General features: G+C 40.2%; 1 protein-coding gene across 3 annotated transcripts in view; it reads left to right on the forward strand.

Moving 5' to 3' along the window:
- Window positions 1-22,400, forward strand: part of IGF2R (insulin like growth factor 2 receptor) — a 126,876-nt gene that overhangs the window by 29,521 nt on the left and 74,955 nt on the right. For all 3 annotated transcript variants that reach the window (XM_070733800.1, XM_070733799.1, XM_070733801.1), the window contains exons 6-19: window positions 123-243; window positions 1,057-1,162; window positions 4,849-5,011; window positions 5,974-6,142; window positions 6,422-6,525; window positions 7,290-7,451; window positions 8,310-8,450; window positions 10,725-10,871; window positions 12,191-12,328; window positions 12,545-12,686; window positions 13,655-13,832; window positions 20,228-20,343; window positions 20,818-20,983; window positions 21,184-21,363. In XM_070733800.1, coding sequence (XP_070589901.1) covers window positions 123-243; window positions 1,057-1,162; window positions 4,849-5,011; window positions 5,974-6,142; window positions 6,422-6,525; window positions 7,290-7,451; window positions 8,310-8,450; window positions 10,725-10,871; window positions 12,191-12,328; window positions 12,545-12,686; window positions 13,655-13,832; window positions 20,228-20,343; window positions 20,818-20,983; window positions 21,184-21,363 — 2,033 coding nt within the window. The remainder of the gene's footprint in view (window positions 1-122; window positions 244-1,056; window positions 1,163-4,848; window positions 5,012-5,973; window positions 6,143-6,421; window positions 6,526-7,289; window positions 7,452-8,309; window positions 8,451-10,724; window positions 10,872-12,190; window positions 12,329-12,544; window positions 12,687-13,654; window positions 13,833-20,227; window positions 20,344-20,817; window positions 20,984-21,183; window positions 21,364-22,400) is intronic.

Consider the following 22,400-nt stretch of genomic DNA (forward strand, 5'->3'; position numbering starts at 1 on the left):
TGGATGATGTGGCCAAAGAACATATTTTTTATTTTATTTAAGCAAACTTTTGGAAACTTTAACCAAGGATCATACTTATATATCAGTAATACATAGGTTGTTACTCATTATTGCTTTAACAGGAAGGTCATCAGGTGAAACTAGTGGTTGTCCAGAGCACAGTGCAGCTTGCTTGGTGAAGGATGGTCATGCATTTGATCTGGGCCATACTAAAGAATTACTAAAACGGCTTGATAAAGACAGGTATGGATTTGTGTTATCTTTGAAAGTCATCAGTATGCAGTGCTGTTTATGGTGAATAAGGTTGGAAGAATGTAGCTATGAAGTATATATATTAATGCAAAGTTTAATTCTTTCATGTTTCTGCTATTACTAGGGATTTTTATTGAGAATTGAATTACATGTCCTTTAATTTACAACAGTTTTAAAATTAGCCTATTTTTTGTATGTTTTTTGTATGTTTTACATGATGGTCTAGAATCCCTAGAAAACCACTAACATTGCTTTCATAGATACTGTATTCTTAATTTTGTTCCTAATTGTGTATTATATTATTCTGCTGAATTCCTTGAATTTACAGCTGTTCTGTCCACCACTATCCCTTTATTATTTACTTGTGCTAATGCAGCAAATTTCAACAAATGTTTCTTCGGAAGTGCCCACCATCTCCCTGGAAGTATCTTACTTGTTATTTTATTTTTTCTGGCTATATATTGCCTTGGGGTGGGCAAAATGATTATGCAAGAATATTGATAGAATTAGTGTAATATTAACCTGGGAAAACAATATAAAAACAAATTGAGTCATCTTGTAAACAACAATTTGAAATTATTATGACACCATTGTTCTAGATTCTACTTGTATAATTGTTCACTCCCCCAATTTGGTATCCTGCAGATAAGTTTGAATTCCATTTCCTTATATTTTCTAGCTGTCTTGTTCATTAACTATTACCCTTCAATTAGACTTTGGGAGGGTTTTACATTGGGAACCTTGTGTGAATCTCCCGGTAGTCTCCCCCTCCCTCTTCATTTTTATGTCTCTTTATTTTCTCAGGTTTCAGCTGAGATACAGCAATGTAAAAGACAGACCAGACTTTTGTGGTAGCCATGACCCATCAGTTACAATTACTTTTGTATGCCCAGAGGGAAGGCGAAGAGAGGTAATCAACAATTTCCTATGGTGGATGTTGAGCACTGTTACTTGACTGGGAAGACCAATGGATCATAGCATTAACTAAAAATAAATGTATCAGCATATTTCAATTTCACAAGGCCAGGTCAAGATAACTTATTGCTTGAAAAGTAAATATCTTGATCATTCTTTCTCATACCGGCTCAAGGTTGACTCATCCTTCCATCCTTCCGAGGTGGGTAAAATGAGGACCCGGATTGTGGGGGCAATAGGCTGGCGCTGTTAAAAAGTGCTATTGCTAACATGTTGTAAGCCGCCCTGAGTCTAAGGAGAAGGGCGGCATAAAAATTGAATAAATAAAATAAATAAATAAATACCTTTCCTCGTTGCCCAGTCAGAGTTCAGTATGAAGGCTGTTAAAATTATTTTTGAGGCAGAACATCTGACAAGTCTTTCCCTTTCCTGACAACAAAGATAAAGTCATAATGGATTAAATGATGACAACTTCTGCAAAATCACCTGTGTTGACACTTTCATTGAGGCATTAAGATCTTTGTCATGATTCATAACCATCTAAACTGCAAACAATTTTTGACAGCCACTGTCATGATTTTCCAGTGGTTGAGGATTTTATTGGACAAGGATACTTACAGATTTAGGGAGTTTTATGGTATTCTTTCAAGTTGATAGTTGATTATTTGAAATTTTAAAATGCAAGGTCAGCTGTTTTTGAGCAAGTGTTGCATCCCCCCCCCCATTTATGTCTAATTCCTAAAGACTGCTTGTGTCAGCGCCCTAAATAGCATCTGAGAAATAAATCAGATTCTAGTCCAGTTCTCTCATCCAAGGTTCGATTTATTAACAGAGCCATGTTGGTCACACCGTTGCCATCCCGATACTAACTTCCTTCCAGTACCCCACCCAGGTTAAGGTTCATCCCCCATGCCCATACCCACAAGTTCATCACGAGGACCAGTCAAAAGTGTAGGGATTTCACCAACCTCCTCCTCACATCCACTGATGCAGAACGAAAGATGACTTTGGACACTAAGAAAGGAATTTGTTGTGGCTAGTAACTTTCACTCTCATGCAACTCCTCCTCCCAGTTCCCATAATACTATTCTACTGTGGCAGGCCAAAGTACAGTGCTCGAAATGATGGCTTTGGCCTGACAGCTAGAGGCAATTGAGATAAAGTCCGCAGTCTGCATTGGTTGCCAATCAGTTTCCGGTCACAATTCAAAGTGTTGGTTATGACCTATAAAGCCCTTCATGGCACCGGACCAGATTATCTCAGGGACCGTCTTCTGTTGCACGAATCCCAGCGACCAGTTAGGTCCCACAGAGTGGGTCTTCTCCGGGTCCCGTCAACTAAACAATGCCGCTTGGCGGGACCCAGTGGAAGAGCCTTCTCTGTGGCGGCCCCGGCCCATTGGAACTAACTCTCCCCAGAAATTAGAATTGCCCCCACCCGCCTTGCCTTTCATAGGCTACTTAAAACCCACCTCTGCCGCCAGGCATGGGGGAATTGAGATACTCTTTCCCCCTAGGCCTTTACAATTTTCTGCATGGTATGTCTGTATATATGTTTGGTTTTTATATTAATGGGTTTTTAATCGTTTTTAGTGTTGGATTATTATTGTACGCTGTCTTATTATTGCTGTTAGCTGCCCCGAGTCTCCGGAGAGGGGCGGCATACAAATCCAATTAAATAAATAAACAAACAAACAAACAAACAAATAAATAAATAAATGTCACAAAAGTGATAGGCTAAAATATTTAGCCAGTTTTTTTTCTATTTTGAGTGGATATACGCTTTAGTTAAAAACAGAAAAAGGGATATAAATTATACCAAAGCTTTAATCATTTATTTTAGGGTGATATTTATTGGATGGGAAAACAGTACATTTTACTACTGAAAATTGAGGCTTGACTAGTAGGTTTTGATTATAGGATCCTCCAAGTTGCTAGAAACAATAAAAAATGATTCATAAGAGGGCTTATGCACAACATTAAACAGTTTGTCATCATACACCCCTGCCCCTTCCCTCCCCAGTTTAGGCTATTGAAAATCTAAAATCTGGGAGCTAGAAGGACAAAGCAATATATAGAAAGCAAGTAGCCATTTGAAACTAAATTACTGTATTTTATAATAAATAGTTCATATACGTTGTTTTGTTGGAAAATTTCAAAATCCAAATTTGATTTTGTATTAGAAAGCTGCACTCAGTCTTGCTATAGCACACCTTTGATTCCCCTGTCAGCTACCATGTTTCCCCGAAAGTAAGACAGTGTCTTACTTTCTTTTTATCCCCAAAAGCCCCACTATGTCTTACTTTTGGGGTATGTCTTATATTGTTAAAGGGGCACTGACAGCTAAAAAAACTGTGTAAAATGTGTTTTTTTAGTGTATATGCATTTTACCTTGTGTGACGGGTGGGGGGGGGAGGTTTCTTTGGAGTAGGGACGTGCCCGAGTAAATTTGCAGAGGCGGCAGTGACAAGTGCAGGAGACGGCGCGGCGACGTATGGAGAGGGGGACGGTGCGGACGTGGGCAGGAGGCGGAGCGCAGCTAGATGAGAGGGAGGCGGCAATACCCCCCGTGTTTCCCCGAAAGTAAGACATATGTCTTTCGGGGTACGGCTTATATTAGCCGACCCCCCTGAAACCCCCGATACGTCTTACAATCGGGGGTGTCTTACTATCGGGGAAACAGGGTAGCAGCTATTACTAAGTACGCATGAAGGATTATTTGAAGTGGGGAACAAAGATGGTTGCATGACATTAGTTTTAATTTTTTTTAAATTGGTGAACAGAAAAAGCTTTTACAGAGTAGGTAGACTAAAATGGAGTAGATGGAACAAAATAAAACCATTCAGCTGGTTGTTCTACCACCTTAGTAGGATTTAGACACTGAAATGGCATTTCTGTGACCAAGTTTGGTAAATATTATTATTATTATTATTATTATTATTATTATTATTATTATTATTATTAATTATTATTATTATTATTTAGATTTGTATGCTGCCCCTCTCCGAAGACTTGGAGCGGCTAACAACAATATAAAAAGACAATGTAAACAAATCTAATATTAAAAACAATCTAAAAAACCCCAATTTAAAAAACCACTCATACATACAAGCATACCATGTATAAATTCTATAAGCCTAGGGGGAAGGGAAATTTCAATTCCCCCATGCTTGATAACAGAGGTGGGTTTTAAGGAACTTGCGAAAGGCAAGGAGAGTGGGGGCAACTCTGATATCTGGGGGGAGCTGGTTCCAGAGGGTCGGGGCCACCACAGAGAAGGCTCTTCTCCTGGGTCCCGCCAAATGACATTGCTTATATAACTTGTTTTAGCAACATTTATGTAGGGTGGTATTAAAACGAGAGGTTGTGTTACTATTCAGGGGTGGATTCCATCTTACATTGCTGCCAGTTTGCTTCCTCCCAGGCCACGTGGCTGCACCTCACCTATGCACAGTGCCCAAAATTCCAGACACACCCCAAAAAGTCAAAAACAAGAGGGTAGTGCATGCACAATGTTTGAAATATGCGCAGAAGAAAAAATATCAGCAAAAACTGAACCAGGAGGAACCCATTCTGTTACTATTCCCTAATTCTGGAAACTTGTTCTGGACTTGTGAGCTTATGTTTGGGGGTAGATAAATCAAAGTTTTCTGATCTGACTATTTATTTTTTAAAAATATAGGATACAAATCCTACGCTCACTGCTTCAAGCAATTGCCACTATGAGATTGAATGGGTTACTGAGTCTGCTTGTGCCAGGGACTACCTGGAGAGTCATAATTGTACTCTGAGCAGTGAACAACATGGTATTTATGTGGATCTGACACCTCTTATGCAACCTCCAGGTAACTATACTATTTCCCCTGAGAATGTGTGCAACATGATATTTTATACGAGTGAAACCAGCAGCTATAGCAAAAAAAATCAAATTCTAGTATAGATGTATTGTACAAAATGTTACGTAAATAGTGTTTTGGTCTTGAAAATGAACCAAATGGATGGATATATAAATGAAGTTGCCATAGATGGGATTGTGCTATTTTGAAGATTATCTGTTTTGAATGTATTTTTATGTATGGGAACAGTTAGTTTTTAGCTTTTTGCCAAAAATACAGTATTTATGAAAGCATTAAAATGAAAGCAACAGATTGAAATTACAGATTGCTCATTAGTCATTGCAATAAGTGCTCTAAACACTAATGAGCTAGCAGTTTAGAAATCAGAGTAATGAACAAATCTGATCAAACGCAGTGGAAACAGTATTATATATCTTCTGCTCTAAAAATCACAAAAACATGGTTTCCTTTTTGGTTGTGTCAGATTAGGATGATCACATAAGGTTAAAGATACCAAAACAAAAATAAATATGGAAGAAGGAAAACAAAAATAAACAAAAAAAAATATTATAAAGACATTACATGTTTTAGAGATATTTACATAGATTTCACAGCTTTATTAATACATGGGATTTCATAATGCTAGATGCAGTATGCATTCAATTTAATACCGCCAGAAGTGGGGTATGGAGAAAAAAACTAAAAAAATTGTTAGGAGACTCTTGTTTTGAATCTGAGGATAAAATAGAGAAAATTATAAATATCTAGAGAGTAGTTTTCATGAAATTAAAATTTGTCTTGCAAAATCCTACGCCTGAATCATTGTGTAAATTTAGAAAATGGCTAAGGAGATCATCACTCGTGGCACACGGGCAGATTATATCAATGCTATACAGTGATCATATAAGTATTTTGGTATTATATCACCATTTGAGTATTTCAGATGTGTATTTCAATCACATTTTCTTTAGGCGATGTGTCACCATATCTTGCAAAAGATAAAGAATATAACTATTATCTGAATGTATGTGGGAAAGTAGCTGGTGATGTTTGTAAGGATAAGGATGCATCTTCATGCCAAGTTAAATCTGAAAAAACTCAACAGAAAGTGGCAGGAAGATTTACCAATCAAACTCTCAGGTTAGTACTAGTCCAGAAATGTAAATATGGGGGGTTTTTTGGGAAAGAAAATATGTGATATTGCCCAAAAATATTTTGCTCAATATTAGAGAAAAATAGTTTTTATTTCTGAAAGAAGATATTTTTTCACAACATAAAGCGTCAAATTATTACTATCATGCAGCAATCATACAAAATATTGATGGCACTGTGATGCTTACAACTGATCCTTGAAATTCTGACTGTTGCATCATTCAATAAAACTGATTAAGTAGAATTGTATTGTTTTTTTGAAATCAGGTATGCTGATGGAGACCTTATTCTGATGTATCCAGGAGGAGATATTTGTAGCTCGGGTTTTCAGAGAATGACAGTCATAAATTTTGATTGCAATCAAACTGCAGGTAATGTATAGTCTGGGTGTTAATAGATTAATTTGAGCAGTATTGTTCTGTTAGAGACACTGCTGATACTTAAAATATATATACATAGAGAAAAATGTTATATAGGAAACTAGGTACAGTAGTACCTCTAGATACGAGCTGCTCCACATGCGAGTATTCCAAGTTACGAGCCGAGACGCGAGCAAAATTTCTGTTCGACACCCGAGCTCAAATTCGGGATACAAGCCAAGCTTCCACTAGGTGGCGCAAGAATTCCATGTTTCCAGTTATCTCGGTGTGAAAAACAAAGTCTAAAGGCATTTGTTCGAGATCCACATACGAGCTCGAGTCTGGAACAAATTAGACTTGTATGTCGAGGTACCACTGTACTTAATTTCATTACCACCCATGTCATTCAAAGAGACATTGTTCTATGCAAAAAGTTGTGGCTTATTTGGTAAATGAATACACTGAACAAATTATAGGTAAGTGTGGTATATGACCTCTAATATTAATTGCAGTATTAAAGCCTTTTTATTTTAACGTGATGGATCGGCTCATGCCAATTCTGCTATGGAAATTATATTTGACTTCAAGTTTTTAATTGTTTATTTTTTTTAGTTTCTCTTTAATTATTTGGGGGTATCTGGACTCTGTTATTGTTACATTTCATTATGTAGGGGACAGTATCAGAACTTTAATCTGATATTTTAAAATATATTTTCTGTTATATGTTAACCCCTTTTAATCTTAATGCTTCCTGTATTTTTGTGAATTTATTAAAGATAATAATGGCAAAGGACATCCAGAATTTAATGGTGAAACAGACTGTTCATATTTTTTCACCTGGCAAACCAAATATGCTTGTGTTGGAGAAGAAGGTTTGCCTTGCATGGTTTCAGATAACAAGAAAAAGTATGATTTGACACGACTAATTCGTCATTCTGGTATGAAACTTTTAAAAATCTATTGTCTACTTAATTGTTTTTAAAATCTCTAGTTCTGGAGACCTCCTGGATGAAGAATTTTATCCCCTTTATGATATGTAGTATGGCTTTCTTTAAATTGTTGTATGGTTTTATATTATACACCAAATGACACCAATAACTGAACTTGTCATTTTGGGTAGGGAATTTAAGAATGGAATGTTTTTCCAACATGTGGCATTATAAAGCAAGCAGGCAGTGTATAAGCTATACAGTGTTCCCTCGATTTCCGTGGGGGATGCGTTCTGAGACAGCCCACGAAAGTTGAATTTCCGTGAAGTAGAGATGCGAAAGTAAATACACTATTTTTGGCTATGAACAGTATCACAAGCCTTCCCTTAACACTTTAAACCCCTAAATTGCAATTTCCCATTCCCTTAGCAACCATTTAGATTATTACTCACCATGTTTATTTATCAAAGTTTATTAAAAAAATATTTATTAAAGGTGGACAAAAGTTTGGTGATGATATATGATGTCATTGGGCAGGAAAAACCATGGTATAGGGGAAAAAACCGCAAAGTATTTTTTAATTAATATTTTTGAAAAACCGTAGTATAGACTTTTTGCGAAGTTCAAACCCACGAAAATCGAGGGAACACTGTAGTAGAAACTAGAAAAGAAAAGTATGGAGAGTGACCATGAGTTGCATTATTGTAAATTAGCTATTATTTTCTTGTCTCTTACTTTTTATTTCTTTGTTTTACAATTACTTACTCCTTTTCTCCAATGCTTATATAGTAACTGCTTACCCCAAAGGGAAATAACATTGTGGATATGTTGTATATTTTAATCTAAAGCATGTCATCTTAATTCTAGAATCAGAGGAGAATTGGGAAGCTGTAGATATCAACCCCGTAGAAGCAAAAAAGAAGCGTTTCTTTATAAATGTCTGTCACAAGGTACTCCAGAAAGGGGAAGCTATGTACTGTGCCAAAGATGCCTCAGTTTGCTCTGTTGGTGAGTAGGGGCCTAAACCCAACCTCTCTCTTAATTGTTCTGTCGGGCTCGCTGGTAGACTCCTCCCCAAAATTCACAGATACAAAGTTCACACACGTTTGAAAATTCAAAACAATGTTCTTTATACGGAAAATTCACTTAACCTAAGCCCTCTTTTTGTATAGCAAAGAGCACTTGTCTCCAAACAAACTGGTAATTTGTTCAAGTCCCTTATCAGTTCTGTGATACTTAGCTTGCAGCTGAGAGGCAATTCACAGTCCTTCTTCTTTCACAAAGTGAAACACACTTTGCTCTGGTTTAGTTTCAAAGCGGGGAAAAATCAGCACACAAAAGGTCAAAGTCAGCAAAGTAGGCACGAAACACAACGATCAGATAATCCTCCACAATGGCCAAACCCGCAGGCTGCTATTTATAGCAGCCTCACTAATTACCACAGCCCCACCCAACCACAGGTGGCCTCATTTTCTTTGATAATAATCTCTCAGTTGTTGCTGCCTATGCATCGCTCTCCTCATGCGTGGCTGTATCATTAACTCTTGTTCTGAATCCAAGGAGGAGCTAGATAATTGATCTCCTTCTGAGCTGTCTGCCACACTCTCCTCCTCCCTGTCACTCATGTCTTCTTGGTGAGAGGAGCCTTCATCAGCAGATTCCACTGGGGGCAAAACAGGCCTGCAGCATGTGGATGTCTCCCCCACATCCACAGTCCTTGGGGCAGGAGCTGGGCCAGAGCTAACCACAACATTAATGAGAGCTAAGTTGCTTTTCTTTTCATAGAGCAACGATAATAATTTATTTTAAGTCTGCAGGACAAAGTGTCTACTCTAGAATTTGCCCTCCCAGTTTCTCTGTTTTGCATGTTTCTTTCAATTTTCATGTTTTAAATTTTAAGATGGTATCTGCATTAAAATTACAACTTAACTTACACTTAGGAGACTGGCTTAATATTCTAGAAGGTTTGATAAATCCTTATGTTCTAAAGACTGATTAGAATAGAATAGAACAGAACAGAACGTAATAGAATTCTTTATTGCCCAAGTGTGATTGGACACACAAGGAATTTGTCTTGGTGTATATGCTCTCAGTATACATATATATAAAAAAAATACATTTGTCAAGAATCATGTGGTACAACACTTAATAAGGAGAGAAAATTAAGAAGTATAGGTTTGAGAAGTAAGGCATCTGTTCTTTCTACACTTTATATTTAAAATTCCCTGAAGAGCATCTGTCGTAGGAGGCTATGCTGTGAATCTTAAAAACCATCATCTTCCCTCTTCCTTTGTTGATTTTTTGGATCACTTGTTGTACTTATTTTAAATTATTTCTATGCTGCCCAATTACCTAGCTCTGGCATATATACAGTTACATAAATGAAACCATCAAATATATAATTGCAATAGAATAAAATAAAAATAAGTCCAAAAGCCAGAGAGAAGAGAATACTTTTAATTTATTTTCTAAATGTCAATAAGAAAGCGGTAATTCATAGAGGATAGCTGCTCCCTAGGACTGGGGCAGCAACAGAAGAGGAGGATATTTCCTGGTTCCACTCTTGAGTTTCATGTTGCATAGGAATATATTATGTCCGATGCAAGCTAAAAACCTTGGTATTTTTAGTTAAGATTTAGGTTTAGATTTACAGGGGCATATGCACCTTATGGATGCAGTTGGTCAGTAGCTAAGATGCTGAGCTTGTTGTTGCCGCAGTTTTGGCGGTTTGAATCTCTAGCGCAGTGTAAAGGAGTGAGCTCCCGTTACTTGCCCCAGCTTCTGCCAGCCTAGCAGTTCAAAAGCATACAAAAATGCAAGTAGAAAAATAGTGACCATCTTGGTGGGAAGGTAACAACGTTCCGTGCGCCTTCAGCTTTGTTCATGTTGGCCACTTGACCACGAAATCATCATCAGACAGCGCTGGCTCTTTGGCTTAGAAATAGTGATGAGCACCGCCCCCTAGAGACGGGAACAACTAGCACGGATGTGCAAGGGGAATCTTTACCTTTACCTTATACACCTTATAATGCCCTTGGTCCTTTGGTGAATCCACAACATAAATAGAACAATCTTTAGCGGTGTATTATAACAGAATTTTAAAATAATTCTTGAATCCCTTCACTTTCAAGATAAAATAATCTTTTCCATCTGACAGCTATATTGAAGATTTTATTTTGTGTACTATCTTGCACTTAACTTGCACTAACCCGCCAGTTTGAGAGCGAAAGCCTTTTTTGTGAAAGCAAGGATTCATAGTTTTCATATTGTATTGCTTTCTAGATAAAAACAACAATACAAGAAATCTTGGGACTTTCATGTCTCCTCCCAAAAAGGTTAGAGAAAATATTGAGCTTCACTATTCAGATGGAGACGAATGTGCACCCAATAAAAAAATTGAAACAAATATCATCCTTATATGTAAACCAGGTGAGTGATGTGATTTCATTATTAAACCTTAAATATCTGAATAGAGAATAGTAACATTTTGAGTGCAAATAGCAGTGAGACCATAAAGTCTGCTAGGGCATCTTTTTTTCACCTTTCACTTTGATCATTAATAATTAAACCATTCTCAAACTACTTTTGCAGCTTTAGAGTACTTTTATATTTACACATACAAGAAAATTTGATACTATTTTGGAAAGGCATGTTCGTCTCAAATGGAAGTGGTATGGAAGTTTCTGGTTGAGGACCTCAAAATGTGAACTGATCTATTAGAGATTTTTAATTTAACTTTATAGAATTACTAATATGTTGTTATGACTAAACAGGTTGCTATGTGGTGAGATTGTTTTGGAGATAACTTTGTCCTCATCCATTGGATTAAGATTTCATAGGCAATAACCAGTGCCTTAAGAATTAAATCTGGTAATGAATTGAAAACTTACGATGATTGCTTGATTGATTATAACCCAACACAATCAGTTTGATTGATGCAGCTGGTTTGACATAAAATTATGCAAAAAGCAATCCTTGGAATCATTCCAATTATATTTTCTAGCAAAATACACTGTAGTAATTGTATATTTTTTACAAGCTTTGACTTTTGAGGCTTTAATGTCTCTACAAAGTGTTTTATTTTTGTGTACAGAATAGTGAGGATTAATTATTATAACTTTCAGGTATACCACTACAAAGTGTGGACATAGCATATACAGTAGTACTTAAAAATGAATACTGTACTTTTGAATCTTCAATATTTCTATATAAATACAGTATGTACAAAAATATGATCTGTTTTCCACACAAGTACTAAAACTAGTTAGAAAATGCTATTAAATATCTCAAAAAACCATTATACTTGTTAAAATGATCCAAAACTACATATGGGAAAAAAAGGTCAAAAGTGAGATTTTGCAAAATGTTTTGATTTAAACCATTTTGAACTAAAACCATCCTAGCTTGAGTGTGAAACCAGCTGCTTTGGCAATGGAACAATTTTTAGTTATTCCAAAAGTTATCTGGGCTCAGGATGCACCTGAGATGCTTGAAATAGCCAATTTTCTGCTTGAGAATAAAAAAGATTGCAGACTTCTAGTCCATAAATCAAAATTTCACAGCTAAAAGAAAACCAGATACGAAAGAAGGTGGCATTTGTCAGTCATTATATTTTATTGGTGATGGAAAATGCTCTAATGGAAGAAATATAAACTGACTAAATACATCTGATCAGATAATCTAGGAAGTTTTGTTACTATGTTCTTGAAGACGAGTGACTATTGCAATCAGTATTTTTCTGTTGATAGGTGATCTAGAAAGTGCTCCAATTTTGATGAATTATGGATCTGATGGATGCTTGTTTGAGTTTGAATGGCATACTGCTGCTGCCTGTGTCCTCTCTAAAACAAAAGGAGACCACTGCAGAGTTTCAGATCTCCAAGCTGGTATGTAGCTAAAAACTTCAAATGGGGAATTCAGATTTCCTGTCTGCTTTTAACATTTTGTGTCAGCTAGGAACACTGTTTTTATCTTCATTCTGAGATTAAGTATAGAATTATACATACTTAAAATAGTTATTACGTATTTTCCCTTTTAAGATGACTGTCTTACGCACATTCACAACTTTTTACTAAACAAGACTTTTAAAAATTTCTACTTAGGAGTTTCCTTCGACTTATCACCACTGATTAATGAATCTTTCTCAATAAACACAACTGACTATACCTTTCACATTAGTATTTGTGGCTCTTTGTCAGATAAGTATTGTGGATCAGAGTCTGCAGTTTGTCAAGTAAAGAAAAAGTAAGTATTATGTGTATGCCTCCTGAATCTCCATTTTATGGGATGCTTGAAGGCTTTTGAATACTTTTTGTCCTTACCGTAAATTAGGAAATTATTTAGGGCAGGGCTCAAAGAATGAAATAAACCAAAAATGGTGAATAGGGCTGTTGGCTTTACCTGCCCTTCGTTTATTGTGTCCTTTAAAACAGTGCTCTACATCTCAACTTGGCCTTCACAACTCAAGTTAATTCAGCCTTTTCATCCAGTGAAGTGATGTTTCCTTTTTCCCCAACCCCAAGGCCAAATTAGGGAAAATTTGACGCAGGATTACTGATGATATCCAAATAAAAGTATGTTGTATCTTCAAAATGAGTTAGCTCCTTTAGCTGAGTGATTGTGAGGTGGTGAAAAAGATTAATTACATTTTGGAATATTATTTTGTGTTTTGTTGGGTTGTTTATATGACGTTAAGGTTTTGGTTTATATTTCTGTCATGTATGTTTTATTCACATACTTACTGAATGGAGTATGACAACAGTAATAATACTGAATGAATGTTTCCTCTAAATCTGTTTTGGAATCAAAAAAGCTCTTCCAATCGCAAGTGATCAATCCCAAGGAGCTGTCCCACTCCATGAATTGCCCAATGGCATGAACTCTGATTAATACTTGACCTGAGCTCCTAATTTTATTGGGTGGCTATAAATATGTGCTAGGATGTGGCCTTAGCAATTTGCCTTCTTAATAAAAGATGAATTATTATTGATTGTGATTGGAAAGCATGATCCAAACACAAGCGTATCTTGGATTAGTGATAACACATTGGACAAACCACAATACAGAAAGTAGATTCATAAGATTGAAGTTATCAGTCAGGAAACATACATGTGACAGTTGCATATATTTTTGTAATGCAGCTTAATTTTTGGAAATGTGAGATTATGCTGGAATATTTAAAGCAAACTTACACGAAATTGCATTAATTCTAGTGACCCAAGTTCTTGGAATCTTGGGATGCCCAATTCTCAGCTGTCCTATTATGATGGAATTATTCAGCTAAACTATCAGAATGGCACACCCTACCACAATAAGGAGCATACAAAGCGGTCTACCCATATAACATTCCTGTGTGATCGTAATGCAAACAAGAGTGTACTGGAGTATCAGGTAGGAGCTGAGTATGAAAAAAATCCTTTAATTCTGTTCTTGCACTGCATTTTTAAGTCAGCTTTTGAAGGACCAACAAAATGGGCAATTAACTCATCAGCCTTTTTGAGCAGTATAGAGGAGGATCATGCGGCTGTTGATAAAAATAGGATTGCCAACATCCGATGACGGATATGGTACAACAAGAAGATGGTAGACCGGGAATCCTAAAAGCCTTATATGCCTTGGAGATCTATCTTTACAGATTGCCTGAAAGCATCAAGAAATCAGCTTTGATGTTAATTTTAGATATTTTCATATAATTCTTACACTTTGGGACGAAGTACACATACATTTCAGCTTTGAAGTCCCCTAGCTAACCCATTCATAAAATTGACATGAGTAGTGAAGGGCTACCAAAAGTTTTACTACCACACTGGGCATGGCTTATGCAGGACGCCCTGCATTTTCTTTCAACATCTTTCAGTGCAAATTGGGTTCTCTGGGGTGGAGCTCCATTTTTGCTACCCCACTGTATTCCCCGCCATCCGGGCAGTAGCCCACCCCTGCCTATGAGGCATCTCCAGTTACACATTGCTAGTTTACTAGAATGCTATCTACCAGCCTCTTTAACTACTCCTGATATAGGACATTTCATCCTGTCTCATTCTCCAATGCACTTGCAAGGAGAGTCCAACGTGGGTAATTCTCCAGTCTCATTGGAGGGACTGAGTTTTAATTTAAACGTTATGCAGGTACCGCCCCCTAGCCTCCCAGTCATCAAAACTCAGTCGCAGTAATGGGACATTTTTTGAGTTTCTCCTCATAAGTATTAGTTGTAATATATGATTAAATACTGTGTGATTGTTTTTTCTGATTACTAATACTTTTCTTTATTCCTTTTCCTTGTTTGTGGGTTTTTTCGTGTATGGATTGGCTTCTCCTTTACAGCAACGGATCAGGCCCTCCGAGGGTTCTGTCCGTCTGACTGTGGCGCCCTGCCCCCCCCTCTTTTTTGTTCCATGGCATTGGCGCTCACGGGGACCGGAGCGCAGCTGTGGGGGGGGGGGCGTTAAAATGATAGGGCGACCAGGTTCCCGGCCTCCGAGGTCGCACCTGGGGATAGGAGACGGTTGCCGCCGGAAAGGGCCTGCCCCGCCCGGCGAATAACACCACAGCCAAAGATCCGGCGACCAAGGGAAGGCTGCGTTTTAAACGCAGGGCAAGCCCCAAGGAAGGGAAAGTTATTATCGGAGCCCTGCATAAACGCCAGAACGGCGTCGGAGCAGCCTTCGGGTAAAACGGCGGGAGCGGCTCTTGAGTTTCCCGCCGGTTGCCATGGCAACGGCGCGGTGGCCATTTTGTTTGGCCGATAGCTGTCAATCACTAGGGGTGAGAGGAGCGAGGAACGCTCCGAGGCAACCCCCCCCGTTTACCCAGCAACACGCAGCCGCATTGAGGTCACAGCCTCATTGCTTTGTTAGCTGCGTTACGATCGGCATTATTGTTCATTGTCTAACCGTGAGTGATTCAAATATGACCGACAATTCGACCCATCTGGGGGAGGAGGGGGCCATTTCCATCAGGCCCACTACCCCCAAGGACAAGCCTTCCTCCGAAAAGGCCAAGGCTAAATCCTCTCAGGCCGCCTCCCTTAAGGAAGCCGAAAAAAGGATACGGGCTCTGGAGAGGCAGCTAGAGATGGCCCAGAAACAGCCACCAGCGCCACAGGCCCAGCCAAATTATCTTCGGGGGGCCATGCCCCCCCCCGGCCTCCCCCTTGCCAGGCATTGCTGGGGTTGTAGGCTCGGCAACAGAACATGATTGGTCGCCTGAACGCCCCCTACTGTCCACTGGACCCCAATATACCTTGCCCATGGCCAGCAGCACGGGTGCTCAGTACAACCAGCCCACAGCCACCTTTACACCTTCTGCTGTGGGTCTGAGGAGCTCGTTTGATACATGGCAGAGCATGCCTCAGGATCTCCAGAATCTAATAAGCAGTGTTTATGCCCAAGGGATTACAGTAGGGGCACAACAACAGGCCCCTGGGATTCCCATTCCACCAAAGCATAGAAATGTGTGGGCACCTACTGCTCCAGCCTCCTTCCAAGGATCCATGGAGGAGGACCTCTATCCCAGAGAGGAAGATAGTGAAGAAGGCGAAGGTTTGTCGGGGGATGAGCAACCACCCGAACCACCAAGCCTTGTAGGCCTCTTCAAGCCCTCTCTCTTTCGAATTATGTTAAATAAGGCTAAGCTGGTCTTTGAGGGAGCAGGAGAGGGGAAGTTGCCTGCAGAAAACACTGCACAGGCCTCTAAAGGGGTCCTACTTTCAGTGCCAAAAAAAGAACCGGAAACCATTCCCTCCTCTGATATTTTCCTTGACAATATTAAAAGACCTTGGGAAGCGCCAGCAGCAGCACAAGGCCCCTCTCTGATTGATAGGAAATACTACACCTTCGATCAGGAGATGGAATCGCTTTTAACACCTCCAACCATAGACACTCCTGTGGCAAGTTTGGTGTCCAATGCCTTGGTCCCTTCTGAGGTTTCGGAGGGTCTGAAGGCGGAGGACAAAAGAGCCGAGACGGTAGTCATGAAGACTCACCAAATGGCAGCCTGGGCCTTGCGAGCCGCCTCGGCTGCCTCATTTTTTAATAGGGCAACTATCCTGTGGATACAGGACATGCAAGCACGTGCAAGTCAGGAGGATGGCAGGTTCCGCCAGGATTTAAATAAACTGCTGGCGGCAACGGAGTTCTCCGCGGATGCTACCATGGATGCGGCAAAATTTGCATCCCGTGCGCTGGCATCCTCTTTGTCCTCCCGGAGATTAATTTGGCTATGAAGCTGGCAGGCGGACGTAAAATCAAAATGGCGCCTAGCTTCTGCCAAGTTCCAAGGGGAACAGTTGTTCGGCGATTCCCTTGAGAAGGTCCTTATCAAGGACAAAGATAAGAAGAAGGTGCTCCCAAGATCCAACAGGAGAGCAGAACGACGGTTCACCCCTTTCTATAGAAGGCAGAACTTTCGTGCAGAGCCCTCCTCAACCGTCTCTCAGGGTTCGAGGAATTTCTCTCAGGGCTCTTTCAACCAGGGAGGCTTCCGTCAGGACAGACCGTACTTCGCGGACCGAGGCAGACCCTACCAGCAGAGACGCCGACTCATGGCATACCTCGACGATGTCCTGATCCTGTCGAAGTCCCGGGACCGGGCACAGCAGGATCTCCAACTGACCCTGTCGACCCTAAGAACTTTCGGGTTTACCATAAACCTGGAAAAGAGTCAGCTAGTTCCATCAACCAGATTAGCTCACCTGGGCACCATCATCGATACAGACTTGTGCCAGGTTTTCCTATCGGAGGACAGACAGGCCAATATCCGTACTCTACTACAGAACCTGTCTTATCAACCAAGACCTTCCCTGGCCTTTCTCTCCAAAATCCTGGGCACGTTGGTTTCTTGCATAGATGTGGTTCCCTGGGCCAGGTTACACATTCGAGACCTCCAATGGTTTCTCCTACCCTATCAAAGGAGAAAGACCAGCCATACCAGGATGCAGGTGGTTCTCCCTGCAGCGGTCAGGAGATCCATGCGATGGTGGACCTCAACCGCCATTCAAAGGGGGTCACCCTTTCAGGGACAGGACTTTATCACTCTCACGACGGACGCCAGCCTGTTCGGATGGGGTGCTCACCTTTCATCCAATGTAGCCCAGGGCCTGTGGACTCCTCGGGAGTTGGAAAACATCAACATCAATTTCTTGGAATTGAGGGCAGTGTCTCTCGCTCTGCTGAGTTTTTCTCATCTGGTGCAGGGCAGCCATGTCCTGGTTCTAACGGACAACGTTTCCGCTCGCTCTTACATCAACCACCAGGGCGGGACGAGATCCAGGCGCCTGATGCAGGAGGCCAACACTCTGTTCAAGTGGGCAGAGACCCACCTGGCCTCTCTCGCAGCCGAGCACATCTCAGGCCAAGAGAATGTAACGGCGGATTGGCTGAGCCGCAGGACTTTGGACCCGGGGGAGTGGAAGCTGGATCCAGGAGTGTTCCGGGCACTAACCGCTCAGTTCAGCACACCGATCGTGGACCTGTTTGCAACGTGCCACAACGCACAGCTACCCCGCTTCTTTTCCCGGTTCCCATCTCCGGGTTCAGAAGGGGTGGATGCACTACGCCTCCCCTGGCCAGTAGGGCTCCTGTATGCATTCCCTCCTACTCGCATACTTCAGAGAGTGCTACACAAAATCATACAGGAACGAGCCGAAGTACTGCTGGTAGCACCTTTTTGGCCTCGGCGGGCTTGGTTCTCGGACTTGAAGGAGCTGTCCGTCTCCCCTCCTTGGAGAATCCCAGACGACCTGGTAGCCCTCAGTCAGAGGTGCATCGCGCATCCGGAGCCTCAATGGTGGAACCTGACCTTGTGGCACTTGAGGGGGACCGTCTAAGGCAATTACGTCTCCCTGACACGGTCATCGCTACCATGCAGGCGGCGCGCAGACCTTCTACAAGGAGGATTTACCAATCCACGTGGTCAGCCTTCTGCACCTTCTGTGAGGACCGGCAGCTCGATCCGGTAGCGGCCTTGCCTGGTACTGTTTTAACCTTCCTCCAGGCAGGATTAGACAAGGGACTGGCTCCGAACACGTTACGACGCCATGTGGCGGCGCTGTCTACAATATTGAACCACGACCAGTACCAACCCTTGTCAAGACATCCTTGGATTCGAGATTTCTTAAAAGGAGCGTCGAATATTAGACCGGCTCCAGTCCATAGGTTCCCCTCGTGGGACCTATCTCTTGTCCTTAAGGCCTTGACAGCTCCACCCTTTGAACCGTTGAGGACGGTATCGCTGCGGTTTTTATCCATCAAAACGGCCTTTCTAGTCGCCATTACCTCAGCCAGGAGGGTGTCGGAGCTGTCGGCCCTGTCAGTAAGATCTGACCTTTGTCTATTCCATCCGGACAGAGTAGTTCTTCGACTGGACCCGTCTTTCATCCCCAAGGTGAACTCTGGCTTTCATAGAACTCAAGAGATAATATTACCTGATTTCTGTACACATGGCACGCATCCATCTGAACTCAGATGGCATAAATTGGATGTGAGACGGGCGGTAAAAATTTATATTCGTAGGACACAGGCTTCCAGGGCATCGGAAGCTTTGTTTGTTTCCTTTTCATCACATGAACAAGGTACTAGAGTGTCTTCACGAACTATCAGTCGTTGGATAAGGATCTGCATCACTGAGGCCTATAAAGCGTCAGGACAGACTGTTCCTCAGGGAATTACTGGACATTCAACACGAAGTGCGGCTGTTTCGGCAGCATGGTCTACACAGGCTTCGATCGAAGAGATTTGTAGAGCCGCCACGTGGGCAGCTCCATCTACCTTCATCAAGCATTACCGGATTGATACGTTTGCTTCCGCGGAAGCAGCCTTTGGGAGGAGGGTGTTACAAAGGGTGCGTTCCACTTGACCGTCCTTGGTCCTGTTTCCCTCCCTGTTTATGTCTTGGGTATATCCCACGTTGGACTCTCCTTGCAAGTGCATTGGAGAAGAACCGTTGAAACTTACCTGAACGGTCTTCTCGATGCACTGCAAGGAGAGTCCAAAACCCACCCGATTGGTGGACCAAGGGCCTCTCTTTTTGTCTGGCATTGTTAAGAAATTGGGCCCGGCGTGTGCCTTCCAGTTGTTAATAAAAAAGTTATAGTTTACTGCTCCTTCGTTTCTTTATGACTGGTAGGCTAGGGGGCGGTACCTGCATAATGTTTAAATTAAAACTCAGTCCCTCCAATGAGACTGGAGAATTACCCACGTTGGACTCTCCTTGCAGTGCATCGAGAAGAACGTTCAGGTAAGTTTCAACGGTTCATCTATACCCTCCCCCACTTTAATCTGGATAAGTTATATTCTAGGCAAAGTGCTCTTACATCCTCCCCCCCCAAAAAACCCCCTATGTGGCTTATTGGGGGCTATGAGAATCTTTTAGAAGTAGAGATAACCTATCATTTACTGTGCATGATGACATTTTTGTTTTCTTTTTTAACTGTACAGTTAGAAAAGTTTAATAGACTTTTTAAACTTTAACTTTTTAAATGTCAATGATTTCAGTAATCGGAAAGGAGGAGTATAGTAGGCATTAAAAGAAGATGCCTTCATTGTTGTCCTGGGCACCGCATTGAGGAATCTGTAGTTAAATATTGAAAGTTTTTGTTTGGGGTCTGCTGCTTCTAATTGCAAGTATAAATATAGATTATACCGAACATTCTGGTGAAAAAGCTGAATCTATAAAGACAAAATCTGTGTCTTTAAGCTGAAACGTCTCCTTTTGAACTGTCATAATAATTGAGGTGTTTTATTTCCAGTATTGATTTTTTGCTTTCTGTATTTTTGATCATGATAACCTAGGAAGAAGACAATTTCACATACAACTTCAAGTTGTATACTCAGTATGCTTGCCCTGAAATACCCACAGAATGTGTTGTAACAGATCCTCAAACCTTGAAGCAATATGATCTGTCAAGGTAAACGAGAAAACAAAAGTTATGAATGTAAATTCCAGATATGTGGGAGAATTCTCAGCTAGCATTTCTGTTTTAATCTTAACACTACCTTGCATTGATCAACAGTGCTGTCATTATGCTGATTCTCATTATCAGAGAATCAGTATGTTGTGAAAAAACAGCTTGTTATCTTACAACTTCTAAAGCTGTCCATGTATAGTAGGAATTTGTTCATCCATCAGTTATTGTTATTATTTCTGATGTGGATAAGTTGTATTAAATCTTATTTTCTCAATAGTGTATTTTAAATCAACTAATTTAAATTTAAATCAATAATTTCTGATGTTTTTCCATGTTTACTGCAGTAGGGAAATATAGGAATATTATTGACTTCTGTCTTATTTATGAATAAATTATTGCCAACTGTAACCTTTGTTTTTTATTCTTTTTAAACTGATATACATTTTAAGGCTTTAATGTTTGGTCTATTTTTAGTTTATCATTATTTGGCAATGCAAAAGAAAATTGGTTTGCAATGGATAACTCTGGAGAGAATGTTCACAAAAAATACTACATAAATGTCTGCCGACCTTTGAACCCCATCCCAGGATGTGACAGAAGAGCATCCATCTGTGAAATGACATTCCAAAGGGGCGAGAGTGTAAGTATGTCCATTGTATAGAGAGACAGACTCAAAATTAACTTTGGAGTTCTCCTTTTCTTTGTATTCTTGGGTATGGGTAAGACTTGGAGAATTTTTATAATCTTTACAGGAATATGTGCGTGTCTTATTGCATTATTTTAAATATTTTTTCCTATTAATGCCCTTGCTTTAAAAATATTTCATTCCTCTCATTTCAGGCTGGCTCTTCTAAAATTTCCAATAGTAACCTTGGGATTGCTCAGAAAAGTCCCAGTTTTGAAGGACCTGGTAGAATCCTTCTAAATTACACTGGTGGCTCTCTATGCATAAGGGCAGGTGATAGCAAGTCGGAACCTTTTTCAAGCCTCATCCATCTTATTTGTACCAAGGGCCTTCTTGTAAGTTTCTGATGATTTGTTTGTTTGTTTGTTTGTTGGTTTGTTTATACACTGTAGCGTCATAGTGTTATGGAATTTGACCACCACTATATAAGAGTAGAAATTATAGATTTTGCTTTATAGATGGATAGATGGGATGGATGGATGGATAGATAGATAGATAGATAGATAGATAGATACATAGATACATAGATACATAGATACATAGAATTCTTTATTAGCCAACTGTGATTGGACACACAAAGAATTTGTCAAAGGTGCATATTCTCTTAGTATACATAAAAGAAAAGATACATTTGTCAAGAAACATGAGGTACCACTCTTAATTATTGTCATAGGGTACAAATAAGAACCATGAAAAATCAATATTAATATAAATCGTAATGATACAAGCAACAAGTTATAGTCACATGGTCATAAGTGGAAGGAGATGGGTGATAGGAACGATGAGAAGATAAATAATTCTTTGATTCCTCTTGTCATATTTTATGTATTAATTTAAAAAATTTATACAGCCACCCGTTTCACAAAACAATACATCTAAATAACAACAAAACACAAATGCTATGTACTATTATTAAAAACTTTAAAGCTATAAAAGCACAACTTTAAAATATGGGGGTCAACGATAATGGAGCTATTTTACTAGTTTGACACTTCTCTGGGATCTCGAGATCTGGTGCCAACCTAACTTCTGTGGAAGTTAGATATTCCACATTGCGGATGCCACAGCTTAGAAAGCCTGCGCCCTAGGACTCTCCAAATGAAGCTGAATGATGGAGCCCATAGCATGCCCTTCTCTACTAAATCCGGTGGTACATAAAGAGGTATTTGGGGAGATGTATTTGTCTTGAAATGACCCAATCCCATGCCATGTAAGGATTTAAAGGTCAAAATCAACAGCTTGAATTGGACCTAGAAAAAAACTGGCAACCTCACGGTGCAGAGGTTGTTCTAGGTGGAACACATGTAACCGTGTTGCTACATTTTGCACTAGGTGAAATTTCCAGATACTCTTCAAGGACAATCTGATGTAG

The sequence above is a fragment of the Erythrolamprus reginae genome, chromosome 1 (assembly GCF_031021105.1).
Source record: "Erythrolamprus reginae isolate rEryReg1 chromosome 1, rEryReg1.hap1, whole genome shotgun sequence".
NCBI classification, from domain to species: Eukaryota; Metazoa; Chordata; class Lepidosauria; order Squamata; family Dipsadidae; genus Erythrolamprus; species Erythrolamprus reginae.